Genomic DNA, 25,752 nt, shown 5'->3' with positions numbered 1-25,752 from the left:
CATCCAGAGCGGTGCTGCATAGCATTCTTTTTTCACTGAGAGCTTTAATTTTTGGGGGGGTTTAATATTTCAAAACTATAGGTGTAGAATATGCGTACAGGTGTTTGCTTAGCACTCCAGGCCTAGCTATATCAAAGTGTGAAAGAAAAATATGAGTAGAGATCAAATATATATTTTTATATTGTTGGATGCATTTAGGTGTTCACTATGGAACATGGTATGGAAAAATGCTTTAAATTTAAGCGGGATCATTAAACTGAGACAGGTACATTGCACACAGCTAGGTTTTAATGTTTTGACTTGACACGAAATTCTGCATGTTTTTTAAAGCTACACAGTAGAGGCTGCGTAGCGTATGCAAGCACCCTTGTAGTTTTCTATCTCTGACCTTTGCAGAGCTACTAGAAATCAATTATCTAGCTTACATTGCAGTAGCAGTTTAGGTTTCTTTTCTCTCTTGCCAGTTATCTCCCCAGGACCTGTTTCAGTGCTGGGGCTTTGTTGTACTGCAGCGGGTCTCTCAGTGAGAGCAAAAATTTGTTTCTGCGTTTAAGAGATAGTCGTGGGGCCTGTCAAGAGCTTTCAGTTATGTTTGGTCCTTGGCAAGTTTTAAGAGTGCACAGCAAGCTGCCTGGCTTGCTCTGTGCACAGTACTGGAGTTGCTGTCAGCTGGGCTGCTGCACTATGTCCTGCTGTATTAACCTGACGTGGTGTACTAAGTGGGAATATGTGGCCCTTCTGCTCTGTATGGAGTGATGAGTTTGCAGTTCAAACTGCACAACTTTGGGGAAATTTTTGTACTTACCTGTTATGTAAACCACCTGAAATCTCTGATACAGAGTGGAGAAGGAGGTTATGTCTTTGTGCTTTCACTAGCTGAAGTAGTGATGTCCTGCCCCTGAAGAGCCCTCTGATAACTCTGCCACTGAGGCAGAGACCTAAGGGGTCCTTGACTCTGCCAAACAAAAGATTGTTTACCCAAGCCCCAGATATATCTGCCATGCACCTATTATGTTCAAGCTTTCTTGAAGATCCGAAGACCGTGGTCCTGCCTATTGACTGAAGATGGATGTCACCATTAATTTTGTTCTGCGCCTGCATGAGAGGGAAAAAAAAAAGACAATGTTGTGCAGGGCTGTGCAAGTAATAAAATTAACAAGTAGCTTCTTGTAACAGTCCAGTAATAGACTGTAAGTGGATTTTTACAGGAAAAGATAGTACATACCTCAGTGAGCTCTCAGGAAAACGTCAAACTAAAGTTTGAGTGGAGGGAGGGGTTGTAATTACTCATTTTTAAACACCTATGATATTCAAATGCTTGAGGAAAAGTTTGAAGGATTGGAGTCAGGATTGGAAAAATGTTATTTGCTAGTCTTCTGATGGAAGTGGTACTACTGAAAACTGCATGATTTATAGCAGGGCTACAAAAATCCAGCTCATGCTCTCATTTTGGTTTTGTTTTAATAATGTTTTTTTTTAAATGAGAAATTAGCAGGATTCTCAGCAGGTCTGTTTCTTTTCTAATTCTTCTGTTTGTTTGGTTCTCAGGTTTTGAACTTGGCTTTGCTATGGCAAGTCCCAATGCCCTGGTGTGCTGGGAGGCCCAGTTTGGTGACTTCCACAACACAGCACAGTGTATAATAGACCAGTTCATCAGCTCTGGCCAGGCCAAGTGGGTTCGTCACAACGGGATCGTCCTGCTCTTGCCACATGGAATGGAAGGAATGGTGAGGCCACTGGTTGGCTTATGCAGGACGTAAATGCTGGCTACTGTGCCTTTGCTGTGGCTGTAAAAGCCAAAGATGTCTTGGGGATCAGTGGCAATACAAAGCTGGGGGGGAGGAAGGCACTATTCAGCATGTTGCACGGTCTCAGTGCTACAGAAAAAATGTGTATAGATTGATTGGTGAGAACCAAAAAAAACTGAGAAGTATTTCAGAGCTCTTAGCTTTGTGTCCTCCTTAGTGGCATGTACCACTTGCCCCCAGTTTTTTTCTTTTTTTTCCTCTCTTTTTTTTTTTGTATCTTTCCCTATGATGCTGTCTTTTACCCCTAGAAAGCTGGATTCTTAGCATACAAAAAGAAAGAAATCATTAGTGTCTATTACTGCTTCCTTGGTCTGATTTTGCATGAAGTAGGTCTGTGTAAATTGTACAAATTCTCTTGCAGTGAAATGGCATTAAACAACTTTAAAACTTCTTAAAAAATCATTGACATTGGGTAACTGTGATATAATAAGAAATTTCCCTCTTTCTGGGAAGGAAAATGCTTCCACTAGCTGTCGATTCTCTTTTCTTTGTGGCTTGCAGAAAGAACTAGACAGTGTCATAGTGGGAAAGGGCATGGGCACGCTCTGTATGTGATGTTATGTGAAGTTCATATCCTCAGTAGAATTGTTCTTCAAATCTTTTAAATTATTTTTAAACATTACATGAACATCATGTCAGGCTAGGTTAATTTTCTCCCTTTTCAAATGTATTAACATTCGTGAATTGATGCATGTATGTTTCTTGCCTTCTACTAAGAAAATCATAGTATGTGCCACAGTGGCAATCTCCATCTGTATAAATGCTGTAGACCCTTTCACTACAAACTGCGTCATTTCCATTCTCACAAACAATTTAGTTTATTTCCATGCAATTATAATCCTGTCCTGATATACCGGGGTGCATTCATATCTTATGAATGTCTTTCTGTGCCCATTTGTGCATAAAGAATAACAGGTCTAATGCTGTTCACAAGATTTTTGATAAATTAAATTTTTGACATACGAATCCTGAGGGGACAGCCTGATTGTGCCCTCAGGAGGAGGGGTGGACCTCTGCAGGGAAGCACTCAGTTGAAGGGAGCTAGTTTTCTGCTGCTTACCATACAGTTAATCTTTCTTTTCTCTTAGCCACTCGGCAGCTAGGATTTGCTGAAACATGCTTATTTTGCTACTAGTGTCAGGTGTTTTTGGAGTATTTAAAAATTCCACCAGGCTACTGAAATCTGTTATCTTCCCAGAGGAGCTTTCCATTACAGGAGTGTTACTCTCTGTAACTACAGTGTTGGGGGCAGAATGATCTGGGGGAGGATTCGTAATGGGGTATGGATCCCTTCACCTCGAGGTCATGCATCCACAGGCAAGTTGGCTGTGATTGAAAGACTGCTGCCTAATGGTTCCTTGGGGACTCATCTGAGAGTAGCTAATGGATTCAGTATAGGTCTCACTGGGTAGGTGGTCACAGTAGAAATAAACCCTACCCCATCCCACACAGCAGTTGCTAGCAATCTGACTGGCAGTGTCAGCAGAGAAATCAAAGATGGATGTGAACATTGAGGCTCTGGATTGAGATTACTGGGGCAGCATATATATGTGTGTGTGTTAGGGAAGCCTCACATGTCTCTCCTGCAGTTATTTGCCAGTAACATCTCAGTTTCCAGTGTACTGAATTCAGTGTGCTTGTGAAGCACTATGTTTGTGCATGTATAGGTTGTACTTTTTTGTGTAGGTTTGATTTACGGCAAATAGATTTATACAGCAGAGGTATTGCAATATTGGACTGTTACTGTGCGCCATAGTTTTGCACATCTTTGCTGCTTGTTCTCAAGCCCTTACCCATCTATGATCAGCTTATCTGGCACCTCAGACTTCACAAGAGTAATTGTGCAAGGCATAGTTCTTGGCTGTTACTCCTTTGTTGCCGGGGGCATGTTTTTTTCCTTTGAAGTCCCTTAGTCCATGAAATAGAGTGAATCACAGAATAGTTTGGTTTGGAAGGGACCTTAAAGATGACCTAGTTCCAACCCTTCCAATACCTTCTTCTAGACCAGGTTGCTCAAAGCTTGTCCAATCTAGCCTTGAATACTTCCAGGGATGGGGTGTCTACAACCTCTCTTCCAGTGCCTCACAACTCTCACAGTGAAGAACTTCTTCCTTATATCTAATCTAAATTTCCACTCATTCAGTTTATAGCCATTCCTCCTTGTCCTATCACTATATGCCCCTGTCAAAAGTGCCTCTCCATATTCCTTATCGGCCCCCTTTATGTACTGCTGCTCTCAGGTCTCCCTGGATACTTCTTCAGCCTGAACAAGTCCAACTCTCAGCCTGTCTTCATAGGAGATGTCCTTCAGCCCTCTGATCGTCTTTGTGGCCATCCTCTGAACTCTGGAATCCTGCATGTATAATTAGGGAGGATGATGTGTGTTGTATCAAGCAGTCAAAATAATGAGTGATTTTTCAAATCATACATTAAGGTTTCAGCAGAGTAAGTTATGATGAGAGATGGCTGTATAAAGAAAAAAGCTGTTTATGAACATTGTTAGCTTAGTAGCTGTGGGGAGAATTGAGATGTAATAGTTTTATGTCTTCAGGTTAAAGTACTTTGCAGCTGTCTCCAAAATGAAAGTCCTTCCTAGCAGTAACTGTCACTTGAGCAAGCAAAGGCTGCCAGCATTAGCAGTAAATAAAAAAGCACACTGCATTCTTGTACTCCTCACAGCTTTCTCTCATCCTTTATAAACAAGGACGTGAGAGGGGAGATAACAGATACTGAAACACTTCTTATTCCTGATATTGTCTGTGACTAGCATGTGTGTTTTGCTAGTATTAAATGGATCTAACAATGTTTGTCACTAAAAGAAATTACCTTGGGTACTGCTAGTGAGACTGGTTGTGAATGTTCAGTATTTTGACAGAATGGAATGTAAAGTTATTTTACATTACATGAAGAAGCAGAAATTAATCATAAGTTAGTTTGCCAGATAATCTGTACATGTAGTTTGATTCATTTTAGCTGAAGCATTCATCTAGGCTATTTTGTCCTACACTAAACACTGAACAGTGGTAGCAGAAAGATCCTGATTCTGCTTTTGTTGCTAATATAGTGAAGATAGTGGGCAGTTAACTGTATTTCCTCCTGCTCAGCATGCAAGTGTGGTTCGGTCCAAAGAAGTATGAGTCACTGCATACACTGAGGCACATGGTGTTTCTCTTCCTGACATTGTTCCTGGTCCTTTCTGCCCTGCATTAGCAAGGTCATTGTTCTTCCCACGTGGACCCAACTGCCCTTTCATTCGTCTTCATTGTGCAGCTATACTGAGGCTGGAAATTACTTACAGCTGGGAAAAGCACTGGAAATCCATATGAAAATTTTATCTTCTCCTATGAAAATATTTTATGAAAGACAAAAAATTCCAGTCCTGTGGTGTGTCCTCTCTTCTCACTGCTACTGCCGTTGATGCCCTTTGACTGGGAGGGCAGGTGTGCAGCTTGGTGCAGAGCTGCCAGGGTGACAGGAGGTATTCATGAGTGTGTGACCTGAAATGATGTCTAATTGACAATGTGGTTTTTTAATTTCATTTTAAATGATACCTTTACTAGGGTCCAGAGCATTCATCAGCCAGGCCTGAGAGGTTTCTGCAGATGAGCAATGATGATTCTGATGCTTATCCGGTAAGTAGATTTGTCAAAGGCTATATCCTGTTTTTGTTCTTCACGTTTTAGACGTATTTTTTGATAAGAAGCATCCTTTTAGGTAGGTATAGTGGGTCAAGATTTAGTTTCAGAACTTGAGGTAACATTAACTTGATCCCAGTAAAAGTGATGGAAGTATGAGGTATGTGCTGCTTCATTGCAAAGCTGAGGTCATATACAATTAATCTCTGGCAGCATGATCTTTTTATGGCTGTTCCTCAGGGCCAGTGATTCTGCTTGTTTATATTGCTGTGCATACTGCAAAGGGGTGTCTCTAGCTAATTTCTAAAGGAGGCCAAGTGAGACTACTCCTGGCTTCTTGCAGTGGAGCTAAATTATACTGCAGGGAGCGTGAAAATAAGAAACTACTAAATTTTATTCAGCTAAGACTTTCATACTCTGGTCATTCAGGCAAATTATGTAGCTCTACAGGATCCTGGGCATCCATTTCGCCACTGCAGATTTCCTACGAAACTCTGCTATACATTAATTGAAAAGCCCACCAATTTAAAAACAGGCAAAATAAAATGCATGTTTCAGTTTTGGCCCTGAGTTTGTTACCCTTGGGGCAGTGATAGTTCCAAAGCCATGCTGCTTCTCAACTAAGAGTAATTTTTGTCAGTGAACTGGCAGAATAAGGACCTGATTGATTGACGGTATTTAAGGACTGACAGTTGCACACTATGAAGCAAGTTATAAATTTCATCATGGAAGGCAGGAGCTCTAACCATGGACCAGGGAGTTGTGTTAGCTGCTGTACCAGTCTGTAATGAGATCATTGTACCTTTAGCTACATATATGCTTACCTAATGTATATGTACATAGACATGGATAAAAACACCCTATATTCATAAAATACAGAAAATATAAAACATGAAATTTATGTGTTAAAAAGCATAAGAGGATGGGACACTTGCCAAAAAATGGGAGAGTTATCTATACACTCAAAAAATGAATTCTAGTTTTAAGATTCTTTCAAAGGGGTTATATTTTGTGTCTTCCACCTACTGAAGTCCTAGTCCTCCTCGCCTATCGTTCCTGGGCTTCCCACCTTGCTGAAATTAGTGGAAGGTTTATGCATTTATTTACATTTTAGGAAGAAGTAGAAACAGAAGAGAGTGATTTGTGGGGATGTTTCCCTAGCTAATCATACAATCTCATCAGAATCTGCTAATGAAGTATTTTTGAGGAAGGGAGTTGCTGAGAGTCAGAAATAGAAGTGTAGGTTTTGAGCCCATTTTTCTGATCCTGTAGGCATTTTTTTTCTAATGCCTTTAATGTCTCTCTCAGGAGTTCAGTGAGCAGTTTGAAGTTTCCCAGCTGTATGAATGCAACTGGATTGTGGTGAATTGTTCTACTCCAGCCAATTACTTTCACGTCCTCAGAAGACAGATCTTGCTGCCATTCAGAAAACCGGTAAAGTTACTATAATGGACCTGTTTTTTCTAGGTATATTAACCCTCACATATGGAGGGGTGTTTGCATATGGCATACTGCTAAAAAGAACAAGAGTCACTGGTGAAAAATCTTAACACAGGTTGAAGTTGCTGATTTGATGGAATGAAACTCAGCTCTGATTATGCTACAATTATGAAATTTGATTTTCAGTTTTACTTCTTTCTGGCTTTTCAGGCCTTCAGATGAGCTTGTCAAGACACTGTAGTTAATAGGTTGCATGACTATAATCTGCATGTAATTGGTGGAACTTCAAAAACCTAAGATACAACTGTTGGATGTTTTACTGGTTCAAACCCTGTGATTTTATTTTGTTCTCGAAAAGAAGCATAAGCAGTAGTTCTTGAGAACCTTTAAAAGGAGTTGACTACCCAGATCTTTTGAGTAATTTTGAAACTTCCTAGGCATTCAAAACGGGAAAAAATACTGTGTTTGCTGTTCATTAATCACATTAATTTGATCTGTAGCATGTTCAGTTTGTGTGTTTAGTATGAACAGTGCTACAAATGTTGCATATAATAATGTAGATAAAGCAGCTCTTGAGTTTGGGAAAAATTTCTGTTTTACAGCTGATTATTTTGACACCCAAGTCACTGCTGAGGCATCCAGAAGCTAAATCCAGTTTTGATGAAATGGTGTCTGGTAGGTCACCTTAAAGTATTATGGACAAATAATTAGCTATGTTAAGTCACGTGTCAGGCTGTGAGGAAGGGAATCTGCTCCAAACAATTTGTCTTTTCCTTTGGTGTAATTTCTGTGGAGCTGGTGTAGTGAGATCTAGCATGGACTTTTGCTAAAAAGTCAGCTTTTGAGTATGGATTCTTAATTTTAAGAGGCTTGTCTTGTAACCAGTCATTAATCTTAAAGGCAATGGAAAGTGCATTCCCCTCTCTGCAGGGATGTTCCCCTCAATAGGCTGTTAGGTGCCTCTGCTCTTTCTCTTCATACAAAAATTGAATTGTTCTTTGTGTACTATCTGCACCCTCTATATGTGATGGATAGGTTGGAATCACACTGTGCCTGTTCGGAAGAATGAAGGGCACATTTTTCTTTACAATATTCAGTTCTGTGGCTGCCATGTCACAACAGATTTCAGATTAGAAATTCTGTAGGGATTGTGATTTGTCATTTTGTCTTGGGAGTCCCCTCTATTTCAGGCTAATCCTCAATAGTGGCCAAACTCCTGATTAACACTGAATTCTGACATACTTTTATGTTCCTGCTGAAGAGGCAAGGAAGTAGTAAAGTATTGCTGACTCTCAGCTAACTCTTTTTGCTCTATTTTTAATGGAAAGCTGAGGAGGAGAGGAAGACTGACTCCAGCTGACTCAATGTAGCACAGATTCAGTCTTTTTTAATGATGAATTCTGCTGTTCTGTGAGACAGGATAATTCTGACATAAATCAGTTCCTCTTTCATATATTTGTGCTGCTGCTTTTCTACCCCCAAGATAAATGGTTCGAATGGGAGCTTATTCTCCTGGTATGTGGGTGTGCTGATTCAGACTGGGAGGTCATGTTGCTGTCTGCTACCGTGCAGTTTGTTACTGTGGGAATAGTTTTAATCAATCATATAAGGATCTTTTAGACCATCAAGTTGCTCTTCCAGTTTCATGTATCCCAAGCAAATTGTCCTCCTGGGAAGTGATATCACAGGGGAAAAGATACCTAGCATTGAGCATATGCATCTGAAATTGCATCTTATCACTTACACTTGTGGCTCAGTACTGTGCTAATTCTTCTTCTGGCTAATGCCATTCTAGCTCTCTAACAGACGTTTAAATCACATAAGTATATGGCAGTAATATGTGTGCTTGTGTAAATATTTCTGCAGTTGCCAGATTTAGTTGCATTATGAATATGTGCTATGCTTTTATATAATAATGTCCTAAAATTTTCTAAACCTGCATTAATGTTAGATGGTTGAGATCATCTTGGAAAGAAGAAACAGTATTTCAGGTAATTCTCTGAAAAAAACCGGAAGCAAAGGTGGGCTATCCAATAAACTAAAAATTAAAGGTGTAATGCACAACACAAAGCTAAAAAAAGAAGCTACTCTTCAAAATATTTTGTGAAGTGTGACAAGTGGATTATTGACAATCTTCTAACTTCTTGAAACTAAACTGCTGAAAGTCACTGTAGCAGAATTACCGATCTGAAAAGTAGGAATAGAGAGCCAGCAGAACCCCATAACCATTGCAACCTGCTGGCTGCCCAGTAAAGGACTGTTTCTTGGGCTGCTTTTTTGCAATGTCTGTTCCTCTGAGAGCACTTTTCTAATTTGTATTCTAACTAGGTACCACTTTCCAGCGTGTGATTCCGGAGAACGGGCTGGCAGCCCATGCACCACATGATGTCAAGCGAGTGATTTTCTGCACAGGAAAAGTTTACTATGATCTGGTGAAAGAGAGAAAGAATCAAGACCTGGAGAAGCAAGTAGCTATAACCAGACTTGAACAGGTGAGCTCTCAGAAGGACACAGTCTTCGTGGAGACTTTCAGCAAGGGGTTCCTATGCTTTTAAATAGATAAAACTTGCCAGAAAGGATGGTGATAGTATTTTTATGGCACCTTGCATCTTACAAGATGTTACTTAATGTCCTTGTGGTGAAGGAACATATCAATTGTATACTGGACAATGAGATCTAGAAATCTTGACGAGGTTTCCAGAACAACGTAACAAAGTGAAGGTTACAGTACAATGGCACCTTAAATTTGTATGTTGAATCTACTATGCTTAAATGTTGTGAATAGTACACTTTGCAGCTACATTATCATTCACTGATTAAGGATTTCACTAGAAAAACTGTAGGAATGCAGGAGATACAGACTATCACCTACTTCTGTTCATACCAGTGCAAGTATAAAATATATGTGTATTCACTTCTTACAGCAGGAAGTCAATTAAAGAAATACAAGTCACTTTAAAGAACATGTAGCAAGTATATTAGGTACTAAGTGCTTAACTGTAATGGTTGGTTGGAAGAGCTGATGGATAAAAGGCCTTCCTACCATCTGCAAACACCATGTAGGAGAAAGCTTTACCAGTTATTACCCTCTCTTTCTAGATATCACCATTCCCTTTTGACTTGCTGAAAGAAGAACTTGAGAAGTATCCAGGTGCTGATCTAGTTTGGTGTCAGGAGGAACACAAAAACAGTGGATATTATGATTATGTCAAACCTCGTTTCCGCACTATTGTGAACCACACTCGACCTATATGGTATGACAAAAATTGCTTTGTCTCCTGGGTTGGCTTGTTTGCTTTTAAGCTTGGCTGATTTGGGGGAGTTTTTTTGAGGATGTTACTTACGGGGAAGTCATGTTCTTCACAAATCAAAGCCTGTGAGTTTGGTTTCTTGGGTGAAGGAGGGAAAAGTGTAGATGACTTTCACAAATACATCATGCATATCTGGCTCCTCCTTGTAGTTCTAAAAGAAAATCAGTAGCGATTAGCTCTATATTTATTGCCATTTAGCGCAGCACTTTGCTCTCACATATTTTTCTCTCTTCTTGTCTAAGATTCTGTCTTTTTTAAGAATGTCACTCCAAATATTAGGTTTCTGGAGGAAACAGTTCTTTTGAGAGCTCAGTTCAGGTACCTTGCATTTATTTTAGGTGACTGACTCTCAGATCTGGCCATGCGGCTGTCAGAGGAATGAGTCTTCATTGCCAAAAGCACCTTACCTAATTATGAGACAGTGTAGCTTGCCTTGGGAGGGATGGGGGAGAAGCTGTAGCTTAATATTGATGGGAGGGCGGAAGAGGGGGAAGCTGACCAGGAGGTATAACTGATGTTGCAGCTTAGATTGATTTTTATTTAAGAAAGATTGATGATTAAATGTCCAAATCTGCCAAGCTGACTTGAATGCATTTAGCAGTATGCTGTCATGCTTGTTAGTGTCAAAATAGTCTCTCTTCTCACCTCATTTGTCTGCTCAATTCTTTTTGTCACAAAGGTATGTTGGCCGAGAGCCTGCTGCTGCAGCTGCCACAGGCAACAAGAACACACATCTGGTGTCGCTCAGAAGGTTCTTGGATACAGCTTTCAACCTGGAGGCTTTTGAGGGAAAGACATTCTAACTGCAGGGCACTGACCCATCTCTAACTAGTAGTCTCTCAAATCACTGCATCTGAAAGAGTAAATAAAAGTGGGGAAAATTACTGGAATAAAATTATACATAATAAAATCATGTATTTTTGCTCTACCAGATAAAACAATGCAGCACCTGACTTCATTAATCTGCACCTTACTCCCCAGTTTGTAAGGAAAAAAAATAATTCCAGCTTACCTTCCACTGTTTTTTGTGACTTGTCTATTTAGATTGGGACCTCTTTGGCACAAGAGAGTGTCCTATCCAAGGATGCTCAGTAAGTCTAGCTCAGTAAGCCTCCAGTTCCAGTCCGTGGCTGGTGTCTAAGTACTGTAAGTAGAGCAGGCATGGACAGCATGATAGTTATGCACATCCCTGAAAAAAAAGAAAGAGGAGAGTACATGTGGGAGCCGCGAAGGAAACCGGATCCGCTGTTACAAGGAAGATGGTTGACAATTATTTCTAGATATATTGGTGAGGAGTTATGAAACCAGAAAGCAAGGAGTTGATAGATGGCTTTCACAGAGAAATGTACTGGCTGTGATTATTGGAAGGAGATGGTAAGGTGGTGATGTGAGGAGGATGGAAATGAAGTCAGATTACAAAGCTGTTAACAGCTGAAAACAAAAGTGGTGTGGTCCACTTAGGTATAAGGTGGAAGAGGGTGATGAAGGCAGAAATAAAAGTGACCAAGAAAGTTTGTTGGATGTAGCTAAGCAGAGAATTAAGTCTACACAGGACCACATGAGCTGACAGAGAAGTTGGTGATCAGCAAAATAATTCAGCATCAACTGACTGCAAAAGTAAGATGTGGCAGCACCAACTGATCCCACTCCCTGGGCTGCCTGCTTTGTTGCTCTGTGGTATTAGGGACCTGCGGAGACCTGGTAGCACCCATAAAAAGATCATGTTTGGATGAGGAATCTGTGTCTGTGCAACAAGAAGTGGGTTCACTGCTTTGTCCAGTTCTAATCCTTGCCTCACATCTCTGTGCAGATATTAATTCAACTTTGAAGTGGCAATTCCTGATTTAGTCATGCTTTTATATGTTAAGAGGAAGGTGGGAAAGCAACAGTTGCTGATTGATGAAAGGCACATGCTGTGGTTTTGTACAAGTAGTAATTGATTTCTTTTGTCCTTTGTGTTTACTTGCTAATTAGGATATCAGTTGCCATGTACTTTCATGTACTTTTTTTGATACAAGCGACGTAAGTGAACCTCAAGAGCTGGTTCTGTGTAAGGTGGCTGATATACAGCAAGTACTGGAAGGGACAGAACAGCAGGGGTTGTTTCTCTTCGAGGGAGAGAGCGCTTGGCTTCCTGGAGACACTGCACAGCAAGGTGCCTCAGGGTGACCCTGCTTGTGCTTCCTCCGCATTGCTACCAAGCAGGTGGACACCACTGAACTAGCGTTGTCAGAAGTCCTGTTCCCTCTGCCCCAGGAGGACTTGAGTCTGGATGAACCTTGTGACTGCAAGTTTCTGCAACACTAGACTATGTAGTGGCAGGAGACTTCTTTTCTTTCTGCTGGCTAGGAGAGGGAACTGCTCAGAGTAAGTGGTGTAGTAGGATGTAGAGGAATGAGGACATGCCTTTGTTGCAAGCAGGAAGCAGTAACTAGATGCACAAGGGCCTTGTGCCCCTGTGGTGCCTGGAGGGTTATGCTAGATTGGCTGAGCATCCGCTCATAAGAAGTGAGTGGAAAAAACATAGATGAGACTTCAGCCCCATGTCCAATTACTTCCCTGGCCTGAGCATGCTCCTGGGACATACTTGTGTTCTTGGCAGTAACTTCTACCCTGCTGCTGCTGTCTCGGCTGTGACATAATAAGGCTTGACAGTTTATGCCTGATTCAGTGTCAGGTGATGGTGGAAATTTTCTTGTCTTGTCAAAATAAAAAGGTGTATTAAAAACTCATAGCAACGATCAGGTACTACTTGTCCAAGCAGATTACCAAAAAGGGATGTGTGCCTTACACTGTCCCTTTATTTGGCCTGGAGACAATGTGATGGTGAAAAACTAATCCTCATTTGAGAGCATAAATTTGATGTAGTAAGGTACTTACCGTGGGATCCACAACCAAACTTGGTCTAATGTTAATGAAACTCAGTACTGTCCTTTCAAATCAGGCCGATAGCCTTGAGCTTTTTCTCTCGTTGAAACATTGAAGCTAATTCAGACTTTTGAAACCTAATGAACTTGGGAAGTACTGTGTCTGACAGCAGCAAATGCTGTCTCTTGTCCATTTCTGTAGCTCAAAACATTAAGCTGATAGTAGCCGTCACCTGAAGTATTTTAATGCTTTTATGAATGCTTGTTTCTGTGGCAAAAACTGAGTGCAGCTAAATATTGCTGGCACTGTTTATTGTATTTTCAGCTTGCATAAGGCAGGTCAGTGCTGCATGAAATATGATAAATGCACTTGTGCCACAGTATACGTAGAAAACAAAATTAACATAGAAATGTAAATGGTGAATGACAGATTTCCATTTTCATTGTGTATCATAGATTGTGGCATAATGGTTACATAAAAATTCCATCAAGAATGTAAAAAACCCTAATAAAATTAAAATGTGCAAACCCAGAATTCTCTGTTATGGCTGTTCTTTTTGACAGTTTCTCCTTTAAGCGTTGGCATTAGCATCCCAGTCTGCAAGGGCAGCTCATTTTTCTGTTTTCTCTTTGTTTCCTCAATAGTGGCTTATTTAAATGTGGTAGCAGCAAGGAGTCAGTGCTTGGACTAAAAAAAAAATAATTATACAAAACCATTGGGTTAAAAGTAGTAATAGCATTGAGGTTGTCTTAGAATATTTTGTTTATTCTAGTTTTTTAAAGTAATAAGTGAACACGTTCCTACTTCAAGCAGAATTTAAAACATATCAGAACCAGATGGAATTAATTAATCTAATTTCTGAATACTGGAATTCATTTGTCTAGGCATGTTGATTCTACATAAGTTTCTGTTAAATTACTTTTCCTGTTGCCTGCACTATGAGATGGTAAATGTTCAGAAGGTTACTAAAGCATTATAAATTGCTAAATGCATTGATTATACTTATATGCAGAATTCTGCTGCTTTTCTTCAACAAGGCCCCTTGAATAAAAGATTTCTTACCGATAGGTGCATGTTAAATAGTGCATTATTAAAAATGAATGCAAATTACTGTAATGGCAGCTTTAAACCAGGTTAAGAAATATTTCTGTGATCTCACAGAGAACAAATACTTTGTTAGAACTAGCTGACAAGTTAAATACTTTTTACATTCTAAATAGCAATCAATTAATTAATTTCTGTAGAGTGTTTGAAAAGGACTGTAGTAATATATAGGCCTCTTCTGCAAATAGTCAGCACTGAAATTCAAATCACAGATTTATAACTCAGAGGGAAGAAATAGCAAATGTGAGAATCACATTGTATATTTGTGGGTGAGATACCATGTTATGAATGCCCACAAGAGCAAAAGACTTGCTAAGACAAACAGCTTCTGTTACAGGATTATTTTTGTTTCCTAGTAGCTGCCTGATGAGCTGCACTGGCAGTGGGGGTGTGCTCGGTGGAAACCTTCACTCTGCTCATGACACAGTTGGAGTCAGTCTGATAGAGCAGAAGGGTAACCTGTTCTCTGGAAAGGGAACCATTCCACATGTTCTAGGAGGTAAAATTTAATGCATGAGACTAGACAAGAAACAGGAATGTGCGTGCATTGTTTCCACTGAGTAGATGAAAGTGTGTGTGTTGGAGGTTGTTGTTTGTTTCTTTTTTGTTTTATTTTGTTTTTTCCTTTTTTTTTTCTTTTGGTTAGACATACACACACTCCTCTACCTGTCAATAAAATGTCTTTTTGATTGCTGTTAAACAGGTGTCACACAGTATGTATCTGTTTGCAAAAGAAGTCTTTTTGATTGCTATTAACTTTACACAGGTGTCAAAGACTGGTGTTGCTCAACCTAGCTTTTTGCCAGTGGCACAGATGACTTTGAACATTGTTTAAAACATTAAGTAGATGCCTACTCAAGAAATCATGTAAAGCCAAAAGATCCCTAAAAACACATGAAATATCTTTGTAAAGTTAAAAAGTCTGGTCAGGATGGAAGAAAAAAGTCTGCTATTGTGTATTGGTTCAGTGAATTCACTATGTTTAAATTTTACAGGCATCTCCTCAGTTTGGTACGGGGATTCAATAGGGGGGCTGTTAAGGCACCTGCCAGGCTAACAAGTTACCCAGTACAAGTGACCACATAATTACGGCTGATGTGACTGGCCTGTGTGAGGATAGCCAAGCAAATGCTGCCTGTGGTTAGTTGGTTTTAATCAGCCAGGCCTATTCTGGCCCAGCTGTTCTGTCTCTGTCTCCTTTGCTATCATTCTCTAAATACTTAGAACACTTTACCTTGTTTTCCCAGGAGGAAGGTTGATGGCTGAACCCCTGGGCACCTGCAGTGGGGCAGGGGGTTCCTATGCTCTATGGGGTGTTGTTGGCTGTTTCTGTAGTAGGAAGTTACAGAGTTAAGCTACAGTGAACAAAGCTGAGGATGGCTGTCGGGAAAGACTCGGGAGGAAAAGGGGGCTGCAGGATCACAGCTGCTTATTCTTTGTGAGGGCAGGTAAGAGACCTGGCTGGGGGAGCTGGGTAGGGGTGTCTCATCCTGCCCCTGTGGTGAAGGGAGCACTGTCCTTTGAATTATTGTCAGAGCTTCTGAGGACTTTGAGTCCTAGAGAGGAACCTGTAATGTGGCTGTGGATTTCTGATGCAAACCACTGGTAAAAGCTGCTTGGGATGTAAAATACTGCCATTTTCAGTGCAAGTGCACTTCGGTTTGTTTAGAAAAGGTGAGGAAACCTTTGAGTTGAAAGGTGGGAGAGAAATGCATGAGGGTTTTGTTTTTGTTGGGTTTTTTTTGTTTGCTTGTTTGGTTTTGGTTGCTTGAGGTTTTGTGATTTTGTTGGTCTGTTTGTTTTCCCCAAAACCCGAGCAACAAAACAACCCTTTAAAAATCAATTTTGTTTCCCTGGGGGATGTGAAGCATGACCTGCCTTTGGCTAGGCTGCAGCCATTATTCCCAGGTGAGATCTGCTGGGACAGATACACTGCGTCGCTGCTCTTCCCTCTCTCTGTGTCCTATAGACAAGATTGCAGATCTTGGGGCTTTGATGAGTACCTGTCATGCAACCTTTCTGTGCTGATGGAAACATGGATCATTATAGTACACTCAAAAAATCTTTGCAGATGAGGGTAATTTTGTATGCATCTTTTTTGCCCTTGCTCTTGGATAGTGAAGGTTACTAAATAGAATAAGCACAATATGAAATTTTGAAACTTTAAACGGCAAAAGGCATCCAAAACTTCTAATATCTCTGATCAAAAAGTTTTGTGTATTTTTTTGTTCCCCTTGGTCATTTAGTAGTTCTGCAAAGTCCAGTTTTGTAGCAATAGGAGCCTTGATTTGATGGACTCTACTGATTAAGAAATGATTCTTGAAAGTTTTTCTTCATGTTTATGCAGAACAAGGGCAGAGATTAAGTGGGTACATTTCCTTAATCATCAGTTGAAGATATTAGGAAACAGCATGCAGACTGAAATAGAATTCAACATACTTGCAAGAATGAGATAGATGAATATTGCCTCTTTTCCAATTCTTGGGTTTTTTTTAAACTGTTGAAACCACTTCTGATTTTAGATACTTACGAGCTCTCAGCTTGTGCTTTTCTCAAAGCCATTACTTAAAATGTAGCCTATTATCCAAAAGTAATAAAAGAACAAAAGGATTTATTTTTTTTTCCAGGAAACAATATTTTAGTGATTTATTAGCTTTGACTGAAAATGTTTCACAGATTTTTTTTCAAAGTTTTCAATTATTAATAAGTGCACCAGGCGGTTCCCTTGTGATCTTTTAAGTGATGCAGTCATTAATGGCAAATGGAGATCTAATTTGTTTAGAGGGGAAAACAGTTGTATTCATCACTAAAGATGCTGTGTGAAACACTGAAATATAATTTCTATTGCAGAAATCTTTACTTCCCATTCAGTGACCCATAAATTCACCGATGCTCTCACAAAGAAGCACAGAGAAACTTTCTGCTCCTGTTGTACCCAGCCTTCTTTGTATTCTTCCCCCCTTCAGGAAGAAGGGTGTGCTCAGACTGTCACAGTGAAGAAGCTCTGAGTAGGAGCTCAGCTTGGCTCTATTCTTTTCCTTGGGTGGATGTTAGTCATTATCAATACAATGGGTTTGTTTTAGTAGTGGTTTAAGTGACTGCATTTCAGTTGGCCTTGCAGTGCAACAACAACTGCCTGCACAAGATGTTGGTTGAAGGGCAGTGATGTTTAGTGCTCTCACAGATTTCTCCCTGCACCTGTGATAAGGGAAAAGGAAAAAGGTAAAGGAAAAAGTTCAGGTCTATGTTGGAAGGTGCCTGAAACCGCACCCTTGCTATCCTCGCTTTGGGGTTTGGCTGTGCCATAAAGAAGTCCTCAGGTTTTCTCTCTAGTCTCCCAAAATGACCTTGGCCAGGCTGTGAGGTCAATTCGGCATTGATGACATGAGTAAGCTTACTTAGGTTTCCAGTAAAGGTCCCATATCTGCAGTAAATCGGTTCCACAGAAGAGGCCATCAGGTAAATGTGAACCATCACTGTGTGCTGGGCAGGACTTTGCAAGGGTAAACTTAATTGATAAAAAGCAAAACACATTTGAAGAAAGAGTATGTTTGCCCATATTTGAAGAAAGAGTGTATTTCCCCAAATGAGTGTCTCCACTGCTGTGGCTAAAATAAAGAGGATAAAATTGTCTACTACAGAACATGATAAAATGACTGTACATAATTCCCCGTGACTAGAAGTAGATGTTTAAGCAACTGCTCCCAATAGGCTTGTTAAAGATGAAATATTTATTGCTATATGTTAATTACAGGGTTTAAGCAGTACTTAAGTAATTTAAAGGGATTTGCTTCATCTTGCTTTCAGTAATTTTATGTGATTGAATCCTTCATCAGTTGCTCTTTGTGCTAGAGCAGTTTGCACAAACATATCCTTAACTAAACAGCATTTGCAATGTTGATTATATTGTATAAAATGAATAGTGAACAATCTTCTTCATGAATCAAATTCCATCAGAATTAATGTTTTTGCATGCGCACTAAAACACAATAGCTTTTCAAGCCTAGACAAACCTTGTTTAGATACAGTAAAGTCCTATGTTACTCCTGGGATATTAGTCTCTGACACTAGCAACCAGTTTTGAAGAAATCTGTGTATACTTAATTTTTTTTGAGTTTAATGTGAGTGAGAAATACATACTTACCATGTAAGTCATCTTCCTTCCCCTGAACAGCATAGAACCATAAATATTTTGTGCCTTTATGTCTTCAATGCATTTTTGTGCAACATATTTGGCACAAAATTACTTTGAGGAAAATTTTTGGTTTATCAGAACTTCAAGCTACTGTTGCCAAAACTTAAAGCTGATAAAGAGCTGAAGCTTTGCGTTGCCTAGGGACTCTTCATCACAACCTACTGCCTATTCAGAAGGAAAGATAAACAGAAATAAAGCAACTTAATCTCCAGTGAATCTAAACGGTTCCTAGTTACACTCTTAGATAATTAACTTCTCCCGTGATGTGCTCATTTAATAGATACCTGGTCATATGTGACCATGTTTATTTAATGTGATCTGCAATATTTATACCACAATACACCCTTCTCATTATAAAACTGACATTCTTTATTTACACACACATTCTGAAGCTCTTGCTTAGACAAAACTCTACAGGCTTCAGGAAGATATATTTGAGCATGCACATCAGTATATGACTGCAAATAAATGACTTCTGCAGGGACTGTTGGGGGGGATGGGGAAACCCACTAATATTTTTCCTTCTTCAGCATCACTCTTCTGGTATTTATGTGCATTAAAAAATTAGGGACATGCTGCATGAAGTGTGATTATTATTATTATATTTTAGGTTTTTATCACAGCCCTCAAGCCCCTCATTAGACTACAGTAAAATTGTATTTTTCATAGTAAGCACAATGTTATGCAGCTTATGAGCTTAGCAGATTTATGCAGAGCTTTAACTTTGTAGAACTTGTGTCTGTAACAAAACCCAAAGGGAAGTAAGCAGAGATCTCTGTAGCATATTCTGTCCCCCAGAATTAATTCCAACGCCTATGACAAAGACCACTAATTTGTAATATTTCTGGCTGTACTTCACATGACCTTGGTGAATGCCACCTTGGTACATTCACATGTACACATGTATGAGAGAAAATGTTTGTGTCTGAGTAACACCTATATACGTGGGTGCAGAGCAACCCTGTCTTGTCTTAGAACTGCCTGACAAAATTGATCTAAACTGAAAGTTGTAGCAAGTAAATGGCCACATTTCAGATTAATCTTAATTAGTAATGCATCTTGTCTCTCCCTGGAATGAGCCTATGCTGAGTTGAGTCTTGTAAATATGTGCCTTGACAGAGCAGAAGAGTCCAGCACGTCTTCTGTGGGCTGTTCTCCGCTCATAACTCATGGGCATTGATAGGGGATGTTCTTGATATTTTAAACAAAAATACCGTAAAATAACCAAAAGATACCTGAACAGTTGAAAGCAGCAGTTAAAAACAGAAGAACTGCTTTGTCCCTCTCTTTGGAGCTGAAAATAAATTTATTTTAAAAAATAAGTCCCTGCACCAACAGCGGAGTGCTGTACAATGAGTTTTAAAGCACTTTTCACTGGAAATTTGAAAAATCTGAGACTCAGAGCTGTTATCTCCATTTCAGATGCAGGACTGTAAAGTGATGCATGCACTGTAAAGTGAATCTGTCATGGACTTTCTCTTAATATGTAAAAAGGAGGTATGGAAGTTTTTAGTGCAGAATGGCCAATACACAAATGAACAGGAAGGAAATTTATGTATGGTATCATTGATTTATTTTTTTTTTAATTTATTCTTTTAATAAAACCCAAACCAACAACAGCAAAAACCCAGCAAGCCAACTATTAAAATAATTCAAGTTTGTTCCTGTAATGAAGTTTAAACTCTTGTCCAAAAACTGTGCCATTATCAGCTGTATGTTACTTCAGTTTTCCAACTACACTATTAGAGGTGCACCCATGGGAAGCTGATGATTACCACTGTGCAGTCACTTTAAACCAAGCAGAACATGTCTGAGAATAAATAGCACCTTTTCAACTCTTCTTTACAAATTGGATGGAGTGATTTCCTTCCCATGCACCACTTCCGCCTCCACAAAAGAGCTCCCAAGTCCTTTGTAGGGTGTTTTTGATCAGGCTGGCCACCATGAAAGTGTACACCTCTCCTAGCAACAGCTGTGCCACTTTGCCATTAGGCTTCTGAGAACAAGCTACTTGGTAATTAAGTAGCTGCCGTCTTTAATATGGTAATGTGTGGTATAAACATCTTCAGCACTTGTAAGGGGAAGTGTTTTGTTGAGACGTATGGCTTGTGCAACCGTTGGCAGTGATGGGCAAGAGAAAAATCTTCCTGGCTGCTGAGAACGTAAAGAGCATGTCAGTAGTGCGCTGGCTGGATAATGACAGCTTGCTCCTTTTTAAATGTTCTCCTCATAGGTGGAAGAAGCTTCATCTCTCTTCCTACTGTTTGACACCAAACACCAAAAAAGTACCTAAATTAGGAGCTCAGGGATCCCACAGTCTATACTTGGTAGACTGTATTGCTCTGTGGAGATGCCTCTCTTCATCCGTTACAAAGGTAGCCCAGGGCAAGCCAGCTCCTAAACTAAGTGCTTTAATAAAGCCTCTGCAATTAAATGTGACAAACTCGGGCACATTTGATTGGGCTGGCCTCTCAAAATTTTGGAGATGTGTTCTGCAAGGGGGAGTGGACTGGATGCCACCCACCCATGCTGCTGTGCAGCCTGTGCTTGGGGCAGTTGTTTTCACCTTAATGTATCAAGTGGTGTTAATTTGTTTCTTGATAGCTAATGATTTTTTTATTTTCCTTCCCCTTTTGAAGAAATTGCTGGAAAAATTGTCAGATCTTTTTGAGCCATTTGCAAAACATAAGGGAATGCACATCATAGAGCTTAATCTGAAAGGCAAACTATTTTAGTTCTATTGTGTTATTGTGCCATTAGTACCGTTTGACTGCCAACTGTGCAGCAGCGGGGCTCCAATCAATGGGAGCCTATGTGTATTTTACATTGCAAATAGTGCCAAGGATAGGAGGGAGAGAGGCTCTTAGTGGTACAATTTTTTCAGTGATTAATAATACTTGAGATCCATTTCAGTGATCAGAAATGTGTCTTAATGAGACAATTAGTCAAAGCATAAAAGCTGCACAGTAATTTAGTTGGTGTTACTACTGGAATAATTTGCTGCTACTGTTTTCTTCCTCCTGATTTGGCTTTGTCACAATAGGCTGGGTGAAAGACATTGTAGAGAGGACTTGCAGGCTAGGTTCAGCTTTCAAATGGCCATGATTATCTGTGGGGCAGATAATCCCTTTAAAAATGAGGGAGACTTTGAGGGAAAAAGTGGTTATTTCACATATAAAAAACTGAAATGCCTTTGTCCAAGTGGCTACTACAGTGCCTTCAAATATCCAGCTTTCTGCTAGTGCCATGGCAACTAATCACAAGTAGCATCTGGGGGATGGGTACCAAACTGAAAGGGCTACTTCAAGTTTGTATTTATTTTTCCCTCCTGTAACAAAAGCACAATGACAGGGCTTGAGATTTCTTGATGTATTCCAGCTACCTGTGTTCAAAAATGTCTGATGGAGCTAATTTTTAATCTCACTGGAAGATATCTCATTGTCATATTAAAAATGGTTTTCATCTGTTTCTGGTCTTTCACAATTTGGCCACAGTATTTAAAGAAAAGTCAGAGCAGTTGTTCTCAAGCCATACTTGTCTTGAAGTTTGCTGCTGCTTTTTTCAACCTGAAGCCTTGTGTTCCTCAAAGTTTGTTTGTATTTATTCCATGTTGATCTATTAAGGTTTAATATCTCCCTACACAACTGCTGTCATTCTGACTTGGAGGAGTGTCAGAAGTGTCCTCAGAGTGATGGTGCAGAAGGCACTGAACACAGCATAAAACCTTAATTTTTTAAAAAATGAGCTAGTCGCGTTGGTGAGTTTATCTGCCTGGAGTGTTTCTGTTGATGTTCAGGGTGTTCTGTGCTCAAGAAGTCTGGGGGGTTTATTATTCTGGTTTTGGGAGCAAAGAATTGACATTATTTAAACTAACTTCATCTAACTAATTTTCAATTACCTAAGAGGCCAATAGACAATTTACTGCCAGAGCACAAGGCCATTTTGTTGGTTTCCCACTGGCAAATGCGGTAAGGTGGGTTTGTTTTAAAGCTCCTCCCTGTGCTGAGGGCTGCACTGGAGCTGAAGGCTGAAGCTGGGGTGCAGTACAGGACAGGACAGCCTGCTCAGTACTTACGGGGTCAGGGTCACAGCGGGGTGTGAACAAACTCGCTGCTGTCTTGGGCAGAGCTAGAGTGGGGCAGATGCTGAAACCCGTCTGCTGTCTCTGTGAATGCCTGCAGTGCCTTTGTAACCTGTGCCAAGCTTAATTGTATTGATCTTCTCAATGCAGTTCAGTCTGAATGTTCTCACTTTCTCATCTCGTCATACCGGAATTTTAGAGCACAGACATGTTTCAGACTTTAAAGTGACAAAGTCTGTTTCTCTTGACTTTGAGTATTTTTTTCCTCACTAAATAATGTTGTTATGATCCCTCTGTCATCTACAGGCCACAGGAAGGGGACTATATTTGAACACTGTGATAGTGTTATTTTGATAGCAGTTTTGTGATAGATCAGTATTGCTGTAAATGTGGTTTGGTTATTTATAACTGCAGCCATCTCCCTGCAGGTTACAGCTGATAGGAGATACCAAGTAATCCTTTGGTTTTATGCTGGACAGCCTGTCTCTCCTTGCAGCTGCACTAGAAACTGCAGCTTTGCTGCCTAGCACACCTGAGCCTTAACAAATGCCATGTTTCTTTATTCAGACCCCTCTGTTGGGATGTGAAGACTAACCTTTCTTTCATAAGTAATTATGAGTCAAACAGAAAATCACTCAGGGTAGAATCATAGAGTATCAGGTTCATGTGGTCCAGCCTTTCCTGGCACAACCACCATTCTGGCATATGACGTTTTGCAAACTGCTGAATTCCTCAGTCTCAGAAGTGTTTTTTTTTAAATGAAGCTGAGGTTGCGAATATATGTTGACACATCAGGAGCAAAAAAGAAACTTCGTACTCGAGTTAATTGTGGGGAGGGGAAATAGAAAGAAAAAAGCAGCATTACTTTTGAGATACCTGGAATATCAGTTGTGATGGCACCCAGTCATCTTTAATCCTGTCCTTATGGCTATGCCAACTTTTCTCTCTTTATACCTTTGGGCTGTGTCTAATGATGCACAAATGTTCTGCAACATTTGTGGCCAAGAGAAGGGCGGAACCGGCACATCTGTATGAATATGTATGGGTTGATCATCAGCTATGAATGACTTTGAAACTGCTATCTTTGACATAGGAAACTTTCTAGAAGCTGAAAGAATGAAAGATGTCCAGGAGCTTCATTCTTCTTTTAAGAAAATTATTCTAACTACATGCATGTCAGACTTCTATATGAATTTGTAATATTCAGGGTGGTAATGTATGACTGGTTCTGGAAAAGGCGGTATATGTTCTTATTTGGTTGACACGTTGGATGTAACGAGCAAGTTTATTTAGAGCTTCATTAAATGACCTAGAAGTGTAAATACTGTATCCAACTGTATCCTGAAATTTCTAATATCTTTGTATTGCAAGTAAACCACCTGACAAAACCAAGGTAAAGGGGAATGTGTCCCTATAAATCAGTAAGCATATAATGCTTCTATTCTAGCTTCTCCACAAAGTGGATGCAACTTGCCATCACCTCCCAGAGAAGGAAAAACACAACTTGCAAAGTATGTGCAAGTAAATTTATTCTCATTTTACATTTCTGTTTCTTACCCTAACATCTACGTTCCTTTGCATTCTCCCTCATAGTACTTGAACCCAGCTTGGCTTTACGCTGGTTAGCTGTACAAGCTGAGATTGATTTAGCTTTGATCTGGATTTGAAACAGAGCAAGAAGTGAATACAGCAGTGCAGGCAGTTCAGCAGCTGGTAGCATGGCCTATTAGTCAGGACTTCACTGTCTAGCGTAGTCGAAAAACCCCAGTGTATTTTGTTGGAAGACAGTTCCAACTGAAACCTCCTAGTTCCTGGCTTGTCTGTCTTCCTGTCAGGAAGATAAAACCAACCTGAAAGTTGTGTTGGAAATGTGCTGGGAATCCTTGGTCAGTTTTTTGCTTTGCTCCTCAACTCCAGTCTCCAGCCCTAGAGAGGCTGTTGAAAAGTGGGGAGATGAGAAGCAGTAGCTTGCAGCCTTTCTCTGGAAGCCACTTGCACAGGAGCTGAGGGAACTTGAGCCCTGAGCTCCTCACCTCACCTACAGCAAAGAATGATTAAAAAAATACCATTCTGTGTGAGACACTGGCATGGTGTTACCTGTGTTTTGCTGGGGAGGGAAAGAGGGAAGACAAAAAACCCAAAGAAACTAAGGCCCAAGCAAAATAAAGCATGAACTATTTTGAAAGCAAAAAGATAATATCCCTGCAGACTAAAACCTAGAAGGTTTTCTTGTGACTGTGTGCTGGTGTGTATGGGAAGGCCCCAAAAGGTGCTCTCCCAAGCATGGCCTTAACTCCCAAACCATCCTCTCTTCCTGACTATGCCTTTCAAATTGCCTCCAACATAAAGAAGTGCAGAGCTTTAAAGTGTTAATGTTGACAGAAGCTGGCTGTTTATGTCTAGTAAGCATTCATTTCAGAATGTAAGTGCTTTGAGTAAGAGACTGCAACGAATGAAACTCTCTACTCTCCAAAATCCAGATCATTAATGCTGCAGTGAAATACAGTCTTGCTGTTGACCACCAGCACTGCAGTGTTCCAGTCTGGTATCTCTTTCAGAATAAACTGATGTTCATCTGCTTGCAGAACAGGTGGAAAAGGGCAAAGCAGTGGCCAGTACTGCATTTGCTTCGTTTCCTCTGAATTTCCTCTAAGCTTTAGCACTTAGGAGGGCAAAGAGTGAAAACCAGTGCTAATGTAGTTAGGTTCTGTACAAAATTCCCCACAAGTCCTATCAGCTTTGATCTTTGGCTTCACTATTATTACATTAATGTATCTCCTTTGAATGGAGCCTCCACCCTCTGTCATTTCTCATTCTAGCAGTAAAAGGCAAGAAATTCATTATGTACTTGTATTTGCTATTGACTGGCACAGCAGCCATAAGAAATGCAATGTATTTATTTGTAAGTACCATGGAATAAGGCTAAATTCAAAAGAAATCTCCAACAAATGTTAAGATGGTGCTATGGAACAGCTGGAACATTAAGTGAACAACCTTGATAACCCAATTGTTCATTGACGCATAATTCATTTTGCTTCTACTGAAAGAGTAATTCCTCAGGACATTAAAGACTTGAGATTTTGTGAAGCTGAGAATCAAACCAGAAGGGACAAAATTCTCTCTTAACCCACGTATTTGTTTAGATAAATTATGTGCTTTTTGGGTTTATTATGGTGCACTGTATAGGGTTGTTGTAAATTAGTCAGAACTGGGGAAATAAGAGAACTGGCTGGTAATGCAATTTCAGCAACACAGGAATGCTACATAGTTCTGCCTGGGCCTCCAAAGATGTACATATTTTTTAACTCAT

At 40.0% G+C, this 25,752-nt stretch overlaps 1 protein-coding gene across 1 annotated transcript in view; it reads left to right on the top strand.

The window, feature by feature from the left end:
- Positions 1–12,894, top strand: part of OGDHL (oxoglutarate dehydrogenase L) — a 47,584-nt gene extending 34,690 nt beyond the window's left edge. Inside the window, exons 16-22 of the mRNA XM_057421538.1 lie at positions 1,549–1,727; positions 5,369–5,440; positions 6,752–6,877; positions 7,486–7,558; positions 9,212–9,375; positions 9,983–10,137; positions 10,874–12,894. Of these exons, the coding sequence (XP_057277521.1) occupies positions 1,549–1,727; positions 5,369–5,440; positions 6,752–6,877; positions 7,486–7,558; positions 9,212–9,375; positions 9,983–10,137; positions 10,874–10,997 (893 nt within the window). The 3' untranslated portion in view covers positions 10,998–12,894. The remainder of the gene's footprint in view (positions 1–1,548; positions 1,728–5,368; positions 5,441–6,751; positions 6,878–7,485; positions 7,559–9,211; positions 9,376–9,982; positions 10,138–10,873) is intronic.
- The last annotated feature ends 12,858 nt before the right edge of the window (positions 12,895–25,752 follow it).

The sequence above is a fragment of the Pezoporus wallicus genome, unplaced genomic scaffold (genome assembly GCF_028554395.1).
Source record: "Pezoporus wallicus isolate ANWC-B61680 ecotype Strahan unplaced genomic scaffold, APGP_CSIRO_Pwel_v1 contig_4816, whole genome shotgun sequence".
Classification (NCBI taxonomy): Eukaryota; Metazoa; Chordata; class Aves; order Psittaciformes; family Psittacidae; genus Pezoporus; species Pezoporus wallicus.
Note: the sequence above shows the minus strand (reverse complement) of the source record. Positions and strands in the feature narration are given on the sequence as shown.